A 12,387-nucleotide genomic window follows, 5' to 3' on the forward strand; every position below is an offset into this window, starting at 1 on the left:
GGGGATTTTGGGACATTGCAGTACAAGACACATTTTTCTCTTGTAATGCTGAAACTTTCTTAGTGTCTATTTACTACGTCAATAAAGTTACACAGTACCTGGAACCCACTGGACACCTGTTGAAAAACACTGATAGGAGTTTGTACATAACAATTCAATTCAATTTGGAAAATTGATTCAAAGTTAACTTATATTGTATTTCAGCGTACTTAAAAACCCTATTGAGTTGTTGATTGTTTGCAGGAGCTGTGGAGTTTCGACAAATTTGATGTACAAAAAATTGTCAAAATGGCCATGTAATTTTGTTTTCGCGTTCGGTGAAACAACAGAGAATCATAGTGATTTACTGTTGCTGGTAAGACCATGTCCTCTTGGGTTATTTGTTTATCTGATAAAAAAAAAAAAAAGCGGATATTGTTGGATACAAAGTGAACCCAAGCTTACAACAGTTTTTTTTCTGGATATGCCTTTTGGCCACCAGCAATATGAAAACAAGCAACAACAGCAGCAGTTCTGTGTGTGACAGTTCAGACAGACTCAATTTTCCAAATCTGAATGAAAATTGGGTTTGTTTCTGTTTTACTTAACTCTCCGTTCTCAAGTTCTCTGGATTTTTTTTTTTTTTTTTTACATACTCAAATGCATTCATTTTTCTACTCAATTTAAATAATTTCCTACCTACACAGTCACGTTGCTTTAATTCACAATACCTTGTGTATTTCCTATGACTCTGTTTCCATTATATGTTTATTTATTTAAGCTGACAAATTTCCATCATATCAGCATTGTGCTAGCTTGCCTCAAATGAAAAGTGGAAAGTAAAGCCAATAGTAACTCATGTCTTTCTTGTCCTGAAGTTATCATACCAAATATTACAACTCATTACATCCCAATGGCAACTGGCTGTAGCCTCCAGTCTGCCCTGAAGAGGTTTCTGCTCAGAGGATGTATTATAACTGCCACATATTACAGTCACACTGGTTTATTGTCTCTCAAATCATTTGTGGAAATGTGCTTGCTGATCAAAATGGAGTTCAAAAGTATTTGTATGCTGTTGATTTGTTGTTAATGTAAAAAGTATTACAAATAGTTATGAAGTATATGTTTTATTTATTGTTTTTCGAAAGAGCTTTTGAAAGAAGCCTAATGGCTTCTTCCTATTTTTTACTCTGTTCGACTGATTATCATGGCATGAACTGGCTGTGAAAGTTTTTTTTAAACGCGTGTGCTGTGGCTGCTGACGCTGTCTGACTATCCAAGCAATTCACAGGGACTATAAATCTCACTTAACACAGAGAGGAAATAAGGAATTTTATATAATTTATTTCTGTCGAAATATGCTTTGTTAGCTGCTTTTGTGTTGTTCTTCTGTGAGGTTTAAACATTTTTTAAAGATAATTAATTCAAGAAAAAAGTTCTTTTCATTCTAATTAGGCTTAAAGTAAAAAAAAATAATAATAATCTTGTTATACAGCATGTAGGATGTGAATCGCAAGAGCCAAGACCTTTGTTGAGAAATGGGAACAAAAAAGTTGGCTCAAATGGCCCAAGACTAAAAGACTATGACCACATAATTAAAAGCAAGAATTGATTAAGAGGGCTCCATCTGCCTGAAGAGGGCACTCTCTTGGATTGAGAAAAATAAAAGGAGTGGAGCAAAGGGAATTCTCCAATGAATTATAAGAGACTCCACCGTAATGAACACATGATTGAACCATTGCCTTTCTGTTTGCAGGAGAATGCCTTTGCCTAGATGGCTACATGAAGGACCCGGTCCACAAGCACCTCTGCATCCGCAGCGAGTGGGGGCCTAATCAGGGGTAAGTTGCTATAATCACCTAAAGGAGCTCTGATTGCGGTTTATGAGACAAAGAAGAGGAAATAATGAATAAATCATTTACAACGAGGGACTCCTCCTACGAATCAAACATGGCTACTTCATTTTCCTGGACAGATTGATCAAAATCACTCCAGTCACAATGCAGCATCTGAACCACACAGACTGATAAGCTACTAATTATCTGTGTACATCAAATACATGCTTATTTGCCACAGACAGAGCTAAACAAATAATGATCTGCTCGATTAATAAAGTGTTCACGGGACAAGTTGCTTCATTACTCTTCCAAATATTACTTTTATAGCTCTAACTGCACAGAGTTCCCATCATTACTTTTGATTTCCTCCTCCCCAATTAGATTCAAAGGCTGACAAAAAAGTTATTGGTAAAAGCAGTTTCTGTTTTCTCTTAAGGAGTTGGGGAGACCATCCTACACACATTCATTCTTTGACAGCTAACTCTCACATCTAACTTGGCGAGCTTTGTCACCTGAGGAGAGTTGAAAAAGCTGCAGTTAGACTCCTCATTAAGAAAGACCAGTCTTCCCTGTAATGTTCCTCCATAAATGTTTTTTTTTTTTTTTTTGTATTCCTGGTGTACCTTCAGTGCAGAAATATAGTACATGTAATATATTTAATATATTAAGAAAGGTGATGTCATTGGTTGCCAATGACATCACCGAAATGTATATATGAAATATATATAATACGAAATATATTAGGCTCTGTGAAGATAAATACCTATAACATATATGAAACCCATATTAAAAGGTACATATACATTTTTCATTGATTACGGCAATGTTGAATGGTTTTGTATATACATAGTTAGAAATTCACTATGCATACACATACAGACATATTTATTTAATTGTTGGATATTACCCTTCTATTATATTATATACTATTATATCCCATAATGCAACTAGTGTTATATTACCTTTCTTATGCAATTTTTAATTCAGTTCACCTCCGGGCCAATGGTGAGATAGTGAAGTTGTAGCTTCCTCATCATAGTTTTGTCCTACTCGTCTCTTGAGGTGCAAGGTCACTTCCTTTATATTACAATAATGATTCCAAGCGATTACATGATATCTATTGGCTTCGAAAATTGCTGTTTCAGACTCTGTCCCAGGGTCTCATATACATGCTAAATTGGATTCATATTTGCTTGTTAAAAAAGTCCTTGGCATTTTGCTCACACCACTGCCACAATGCCAGACGCTGGGTGACCACCAGGGTGCATGTGGTTGGATGTTACTCTTCCAGAATGGACAAGTCATCTCATAAAAGACAATGTTGAACAACAGAACAGTTCTATCTGTGACAGGCATTTAGTGGATGTTTCAGACGCGTTTCCACATATCATGATACTTTTTTAACATTTGCATTGGTTGTAAAATGTGTCATTTCATTTTGGCCTCTCATTTTGATTCAAACTTTGAAGTGTGTGTTCATGGCTTGAGCAGAATTACATATACTGTGGCTAATGTTAATGGTGCAGTATCTCTCTCATATAGATGTCTGGTGTCTGTGTGTGTTTCCTCCAACCGTCAAAAGACATCATGTTTGGGTTGATTGGTGACTCTAAATTGTCCGTAGGTCTGATTGCGAGTGGTTGTTGGTCTCTCTGTGTGTTGACCCTGTGATGTACTGGTGACCTGTCCCGGTTGTACTCCACCCCCACCCAGTGTGAGCTGGGATTGGCTCCAGCACCCCCCGCGAAATGGATAAGCGGTAGATGTTTGTAATGTAATGCACAAACTAATCCAATAAAACCAAAGTAATGAATTTATTAATTTATTCATTCACCTGCTACTGTTTATCCGTTTCCGGATTGTGGAGGGTGCTGGAGCCAGTCCCAACTCACATTAAGGAAGGAAACCCTGGACATGTTCCAATCCACCACTATGCTGCCGTGCTCCCCCCAAGTATGTTACAACTTTCATTGTAATGAAAACTTAAAGGCAAAGTTAAGGACAGCTCAATAAAACATGTTTGGTATTTATTTTCACACTGTTACGACGCCTCTGACAGATTGGCTCAAATGAGGGTGCAACATATGAAAAGGGACACTCCACACAAAAGATTGCCAAAATCATTTATTGAAAATAAGTTAAGGAAAAGCAAAGTAACCAAAAAAAAAAAAAAAAAAAACAGATAATGTAGACGGTTGCAACAGGATATATTACAACATATATTACAACAGTCAGAGACCATGACACATGACTGGCAGAACAATAAGAAGATGCAATACAGATGGGTAAAATGTTAAAGATTGAAATGCTATTATTGAAATCTTTTATACACTTTAAAAAAAAGACAATTAGATAATTTAATTCCTAATTTAAAGTTAATCACTTATTACATGATAACTTTGAAATGTATATGATAATTTATTAAGATCAATTTTAGTCCACAACTGACAGGTGACAACCCATACCCATATACCAGATCAATTTAAATGGCAGAGTTGCTACGTCAAGAAACTAAGCAAAAAATGCATTGTGTTTAGGCCATTGCTCAGTGGGGTCTAGTGAAAAAACAAGCTATTGTTACATTGTTGTTGTTGTTGTTCTTAGGTAAAACTTTTGAGGAGAGGAAACTTTTTGTTGCTGTTGTCGTAAAACTTAAGTAAATGTTTCTTTGATGTTTTAAAAATGTGTTGTTTTTTTGCTAGTTTTACTTGGATTGTAGGTGCATGATTATGTGCACACACACGCACACACACACACACACACACACACACACACACACACACACACATCTGTGTCGCAGCCACCAGTGCATTACCATGAAATCCTCCACAGCAGCATGTGCTGGGTCTCCTGCAGGCTTCTTGTATAAGTATGTGTGCACCCTTGTGTGCACAATACAAACAAAGCACAAATCACATTTTTATAAATGTCCTCCACAGATTTAATTGTGGTCAAAAAACTCCACAGTCTACCTTTAAGTAAATCCTTGCAACAACTAATTACCTTACTTGGAATTTAGTTGGCTGCCATGCAGCAGGGTTCTACTGCCTCCAAAATAACATTATCGCACCATGAGTGTGAATTAACTATGACGGACGTAAAAAGCTCATGCAATATTTTTGCCTACAATATCATCAGACTGTAGCTTGCAGCATAAAAGAACTTTCAATATCCTCTTTATTTTGACCAAATCCAATTCCTGCCTCAGTTCGTGTTCACTATGTGGATTCCCCCCATACTCCCCCATCAGTCCACCTGACTCTGCACCTCTGTATCTCATTTCCTGGTGCTCCCCTTGTGTCATTGTCAGTGTGTGACAGAGTGGGCACCCTGGGGTGACTTAAATGTTTAATGACCACGGCCTGCGGAATGGTAGCCGCTCCCCGCCTCCTTGATGTTCTTTTTGCTTACAGTGGTGTTGGAATTTGCTGGGAATGACACTAGACCGCTGTCACTTCTCCTCCTTATGCTCTCACTTCGCAGACTGTTTAGTCCCCGAGCTGCCACTCCCCATTAATCTCCATCATTCTCCCTCTCTCACTTCTGCCTCTTGGCATCTATCTCAGCCCCTCCACGTTCCTTACTTGCGCTCCCTCCTGCTCTAGCCATCTCTCTTTCCCTGTCGTGCGCTCCTTCTGTCTCTTCCTCCCACACTGCGTCTCCTTCTCCAATTCTGCCCTCATCCTGTCATCCCCTCTTATTCCCTCCTTGGGTAAACAGATATGAGCCAAAGCTATATTGCATGTCAGCTGTCGGAAAACACATTTTTCAATCAACATAACGTGCATCCTTATGCTGTTCTGTGATTTGTTAGGCATTTGCAAGGCAGGAAAAGATGCAAAGTTGGACATTAAAACAATTGGTTATGGGGGGGGTTCAGATTAGGAGGAGGGGTGCGCTAAGAAATGTAATGCTTCTCTTGCTTTGATTTTAATACAGTTTTATTCTTTCTCCTCTTATTTCCTTCTTCCTCTGATCCATTCTGTTTTCATGCCAGTCCCTGGCCTTACACCATCTTCCAGCGTGGTTTTGATCTTGTGATGGGAGAACAGCCCTCTGATCGCATTTTCAGGTAAGGAACTTGGTCTTATATGACTATATTTTTCTGTGGTGCTACAGAAAGCATGCTTTACAGACAAGTCACTGTTTTCTAACTCTCCTATTCAAGCTTTTTATCGTCTGACTGTGGGAGGCATGAGCTCTGGCTACAGAATGGCTTCTGTGGCTGACACAGAATTTAAAGGTGCTTATTTTATCTCAGGCTAGATGTGTGTAATTACGCTGAGAATGAAGTTTCAAAGTAATTTTACAGCTAAGTGTTTGTGAAATTGATTGAAGACAAAATCTACTTGGCCAAAGCAGCAAATAAAGTGGCAAAGTAATTACTTTTTTTTTTTTCGCAATCACAGGAAGTCAAAAATTCTCCTCTTCAATATCATGACATCAAGTTTATAACAGTTAATTTCTGGATTTTTTTTTTTTTTTTTTACGTTTAGATGTCTGAAACATCCATTATCTATATCCCTTATCTGTACAGGAGCCAATTCCAGTGTCAACTGGATGAGGGAGGGATAACTTGTGGACCAGTCTGTCACTGAATATGTTTTCAATCCCCAGGGAAAATTTGCTTATTGCTTTCTTATCCCAAGAAAATAAGAATAGAAAATGCAACTAGAAATATGTGCCGACTGAAGAGTTCTAATATATTTAGAATGAAAAATAAAACAAGAAATACAATGTTGTGTGAATAAGCTATAAGTAAGTAAAGATTAGGTACAAATGTCACACATATATACAGATAAGCCCCTAAATTGAAAGAGTCACCAAAGCTCACCTGCCGAGGTTCAAACATTGTTTATAGAACAATAGCTCTTAACATTGTACCACCATGATCTTGAAAATAACCTATAAAGTATATTATTTGGGCACTTTTTTTTTGTCTTCTTTTCTAAATCAAAGAATTGATTTCAGGATCTCAGTAAATGAGTATGTTTTAATCAGTAACATGTTCGGTAAACCTTGAATTCAAGTGTTCCACGGAAGGACGTGTTATATACCTGTTTACAATGTGTTGACTGGGGCTGATCTCATAGAGCAGAGCACTTGTCTGACATGGAGCTAGCTAACAATGTTTGTAACATGTTCCATTTGTAACATCCGCCCCCCCCAAAAAAAAAAAAAAAAAAAAAAAAAAAAAAAGATTTCCACTTCAGAAGCAGCAGGTCTGGCAGAGAAAGTGTGCCTGCCTTCATTAAAATCCTTTGACTCCCTCTAACACTACAGTGGCAAAAACAACAGAAGGCTGTTTGTGCTACTGTTTCCAATGAAAAGGGAACCTTTACACTACATGCGGCCCGCTCTCGTGGCTGTTAGCTTTGTCTTTACAATGGGAACAAACACAGGAGGCTGGCAGCGCACTGTATTTAGTGCTTCATCTCCTATCCCTTACACACACAGTGTCTCTTAATGGAGTCTCAATAACCAAAAATTACATATATATATATATATATATATATATATATATATACATATGTATTTATTTATTTATTTATTTATTTTTTGGCTGCTGTACACCTAATTGCTCTTTAAGGACAAATAAAACTGATTGATTTCATGTCTTGAGGAAATGCTTACACTGTCCTCTCTGGTTATCATGTGCTCTGCAAAGAAGCCTTTTCCTTTTAACGCTGTCCAGCTGTGCAGCTTAAAATGTCTTTGTCCTTGCATCGTTCTGACCGAGTCATCCATCCTCATTTAAAAAGTGTCAGTCTCTGGCTTTTAGCTTCCACCAAACCACCCATTTTGGCTCTGCACGTGGGGAAAAAGACCTTGAATGTCACCCGGAACATGCAGAGCCATGCAGCCTTCATCCTGTGTGCTTAAGCAGATACAGTATTACCATTAAACAAAGAAGCAAATGAGGCCATTAGAATCACAGTGGTATAGAGAGTGAAATGGAACAAAGGGAAATTGTGGATGCAGGAAAAAAAAAATCTCCTAAAAGTCAGCACTGAAACAGACAGCATTTGCCACTTGCACACCATTAACTGCCAGCAGCGCCTCTGTGGACGGAAAACATGTTTTCCACTCAACAACTGTTTTCTCAGGGGAACTGTTAGTGTTTTCCACCTCCACTTTCTCTCGGGGCAAACCAAATAAGTTGTATAGCAGCCAGTCCCCAGTCGTCTATAAGGCGGCGCTCGTTAAGTGGATGCTAATTTGTTCTGTGGTCACCCATATACGTCACACAGCATCAGCACAGCTCTCCTGCTGCTCTCTGTTCCATAAGAGATGGGGAAATCACTTCCAAGGGAGGCGCAGCCAGCTTCCAGAAAAATAAGTCTGTAATATTACCAAATTGGTAGACTTACAAGTTCACAACAATTCACAGGGACCCGGCGTTTTACAGTAAATAAAACAAACAAGAACAAAAAAAAAAAAACAGCACTGTGATCCACTGAAAATTTGAGCTGTTTTGCGCTGCGCATATTTCAGAGTTTTGCTTCTACAGTGGTTTAATCAACTAATAAATTTGATGATAATCAGCATGGACTGTTTAAGTTAAAGTTGGAAGTAATACATTTCACCTGCAGAGTGTTTAAAGACATAGACGATATTCATCAACTCAAATAAAGAACTGTTTTAAAGCCTGTGATGCGGACATCTGGTGTTTCCAGATTCGCAGACAATTTGGTCTCTTTGGAAAGGCTCATTGGCCCTTTTGTGTCTGGGATTCTCATTGGGTATGCATGGTGTCATTTAGCGAACAGTGCCCTCTCGCTCAAGAAATAATTATGATGAAAGCATAACTTTGCTCAAAAGCATGACCCTGAACCAGCTCACTCAGATGGCCATACATCTTTAAAAAGTCGCCTTTTTAGCATGATATTGGCAAGGATAATTTAACAAGGGTTATCATGAGTTGTATACATAAAGTTAATGGAGATGGCGCTGTCACCTCACAGGAAGAAGGATCTGCGTTCCAGTCAGCTTGCCTTGCCCGCACCCTGAGTGGGGATGTCTCCTAAAGTCCAAAGACATGCAAGTTAACTAGCACGTTAAAATTGTTCACAGATTTGCGTCAACCCAGTGATGTTCAGTACAGCCTGTCCAAACTCCAGTGTCTTCATTCCCATGGTATAGCCAGTGGATGATGGACAGATTTTGTTTAGAATTAGTCATTTATTGTTATTATTGCTTTCCAAAGTTTGAGAAATCAACAATGACAAAGGTCATCTAATTAAACTGAATTATAGTGACTTCTTTGTGAAAACTGTGGAAACTTTTAGCTTCATGCAGCTATGTTTTGGGTGTCAGCTGGACCACACCCAACCAGCCTAACACTAAACACTAAAGTTAGTGACAATGTGGAGTATTTAGGTTAGCTTCACTTAAGCACCACATAGCTACCTCAGACTGTTGAGAGTAATGTTTTATTTTCATCAGGCGGCCAGGATCATGACAACTAATCCATCTTCATGCAATTTGTTGTCTGCATTTTTTTTTAAATATCTTCTTTTTTTTTATTATCTGTACTGCTTATCCTTCAAGGTCAATCCCAGCTGACACTGAGTGAGGGCCAGTACAGGACATGTCTCAAGTCCAGCACAGGGCAGACATATAGAGATAAATGGTCTTAATTAGCCTTTTTTGGATTTTTCGAATGTGTTGGATAAAATAATATTGTCACCTGTCAACGTGATAGTGACAGATGGCTTATTGCAACACTGCCATATTAGATTGCATTAATTTTAGCTGAGTTCTCTTAACAACGTATCTGACTGCATAGCAGTGTTTGCAGTTTGTTTCTGCCGCCCTCTAGTGTTCAAAACCATTTCATTTCATGTCAGGCAAATTGGCTCACTTCCTGACTGAAACTAAAACCATGTTCTTGGAACCCTCCCCATCAAGTCACAAAATTCTGAATTGAAACCGCATTAATCAGCAACAATATATGGAGATTTATATTCAAGTGACATCTCTTATCTTTTTTTTATGTAAGTAAGTTAGCAACTTATAGCAAGAAGGTTGTGGGGACTTTTCTGTGAGGAGTCTGCATGTTTTAACTGTGCCTGCATGGTTACCTCCCACAGTCCAAAAGAATGCAGGTTTAAGTTCATGATTGGAAATTAATCAAAAGTGTGACTGTGAGTGTGATGGCTGATTGTCTATGTGTTGTCCCTGTGATCGACTGGGGGTCTGTCACCCTCAGCCAACGTCAGCTAATACAGGACTCCACCTATATAATCTATAAGGATGGGCAAATTCGGTAATGAATAGATGGAAATTTTGTCTCAGGTGTCATTTTATCCAGTCAGTTCAGTTCATCTTTACTAACAATGCCCATTATTTATATATTTATTTATTTGTGAACAGCCTTTGTTGACAGCTTTATTGAAGAAATCAACACAATGTGTCTCATGCTTGCATGCTCAATATCATTTTGTCTGCAGTGACAAAACGAAAATATTGCCTACCTGCATTGACTCAACCCTCTTTTTGTGTTTTTATGAAAGGTCCAAATCTGTAACCTTACTGGTCTCATGCACCCTCCCCAGATTCACATACACCTTAGGAGAGGGAATGTGGCTGCCGCTGAGTAAAAGCTTTGTCATCCCCCCCGCTGAGCTCGCCATCAACCCCTCAGCAAAGTGCAAGACGGACATGACAGTCATGGAGGATGCGGTGGACGTACGGTGAGCGACATTTCCCGTTATCCCCTTTCACTCTGTCTTTCTTTGAAGTGGTGACGTGATGGTAGACAGTCGGGCTAAAGAAATAAAAGATTTCGTGAGGCTGTGAAGACAGACAGGAGTTTACTAAACAACCGTGACAGCAACTTTCTTTACCACTTTCATTTCATTGTGACTTGACGAAGCTTCACTATACAGAAAGTACATATCGGCTTTTTGATAAATGAACCCCCCCGCCCCTTACTCAAATGTAAATAAATAGATAATGCCACCGCCACTACGCCTTGCAGAATGCAGCAGCTGTTGACTCTCTGAACACGTATCACTGTTTGTTCTCTCACTTAATCAGCATTTGTTTTTTATTTATTATTGTTGCAGTGAGTCTCAAGCATCCCAGTGAGGTGGATGCAGAGGTCTTCGCAGTCATGATTCAAAGGGTAGTAAAACTCAAACATCGAGCACATAATCAATTAAAAAGTGGCAGAAAAACTAGTGTTAAAAAAAAAATGATGAAAGAATCGCTTGGCAATTCAAGGCCATAAAGTGCATTTTTATTCTTAAATGGTTCATAACTCCTTCAAACAAAAGCTGCCCCGTGTGCAATGACTGTGTTAGTGACTGGGCTGCAGAGAGAGCCATAAATGAGCTAAAACAATTCTGCACTTTTAAACAGGGCCCAGCTGACAGCAGGGCCACAACTGCTTGATTTAGCAGTTTCACGTTGGTAGCTCTGGGGCGGGGCTTCACAATGGTGATGTTGTCCAGCTAGGATGAAAAAAAAAATAAATAAATAAATAAAGATTATCTGCAATGGCTAATTAAAGGCTTAAAACTGAGCCACAGACTTAGACTGATTTCGTCATTGGCACATTCTGGATCAGGGATTTCAGCCCCGCCCACCAGCTTTGCTTTGTGAAATGAAAAAATAATAAATGAGTGTTAGAGAGAGCATCATCTCATCTCATTAGCATATTCAGTTGTTTATGCTTATTAGCTTGTAACTGGCAGGGCCTGACATGGTGTTGGGTGTTATGCTAATGAAAACTCTCCTTGCAGCAAAGGTTTCAGGTTTATTATGCCTGCCGTTGGTTCACTGCAGTTCCAAGGTGGAAAAATGTAGTCAGCCGGCACGACTGCTCATTTCAGTCATGATTTTTTTTTTTTTTTTTTTTAATCAAAAACACCACGACAAGTCAACAAGGTAAGAAGTTGATTTGTCTTTGCAGGGGGTCTTCACAAACATGGCAGACATTAGCCCAGAAGACCCATAATGATTATTCCTCCTACCTTGTCCTGCACCACTTCCAAACTCATCATCCACCGACACTTAAGTCTGTGATGGGTATCACAAAAACTAGCTGTTGGAAAGCCATGACATTGACTGAGGACATTTCACGGAATAAAGTCTGTTATTTTTCATTGATCCCCTTTTTAATCTATCAACCCGCAAGACACCATCAGACTAAAGTCATAATAAAACTTAACTGACAGATTCTTCATACTTAAATAACTTCAGTAGATGCATCTGTGGTAGGAAATCCCATATGATCAGAAAACCATCTATTGTCTTTCTCCACTCCAGCAAATTGACCACTTTATATATTAATGAATTTTTCAAACTTTTGCTAAGTTCCTCCTCACTTTCTAGACACCAGATATTGTGATATAACTACTTAAATGGATGTCTGATTGAGGTAGAAAGTATTATGTTGTTAATACAGTGAAGGGTTGTTTTATATAGTGTGATTATATTGCTATCAAATCTCCTTTCACCATTGGGCAACAATTTAATTGCACACTTTAAGGATCTCAATAAATTCAAACCATTAATGTAAAAGCCTGATGCCAGTGGTGCAGAGATCAACTTTATTTTGGTG

The 12,387-nt window shown here is 38.7% G+C and overlaps 1 protein-coding gene across 1 annotated transcript in view; it reads left to right on the forward strand.

The window, feature by feature from the left end:
* The window catches only part of astn1 (astrotactin 1), a 402,459-nt gene that overhangs the window by 131,535 nt on the left and 258,537 nt on the right, over nt 1–12,387 (forward strand). Inside the window, exons 10-12 of the mRNA XM_029524898.1 lie at nt 1,736–1,820; nt 5,815–5,889; nt 10,376–10,513. Coding sequence (XP_029380758.1) covers nt 1,736–1,820; nt 5,815–5,889; nt 10,376–10,513 — 298 coding nt within the window. The remainder of the gene's footprint in view (nt 1–1,735; nt 1,821–5,814; nt 5,890–10,375; nt 10,514–12,387) is intronic.

The sequence above is a fragment of the Echeneis naucrates genome, chromosome 17 (assembly GCF_900963305.1).
Source record: "Echeneis naucrates chromosome 17, fEcheNa1.1, whole genome shotgun sequence".
Classification (NCBI taxonomy): domain Eukaryota; kingdom Metazoa; phylum Chordata; class Actinopteri; order Carangiformes; family Echeneidae; genus Echeneis; species Echeneis naucrates.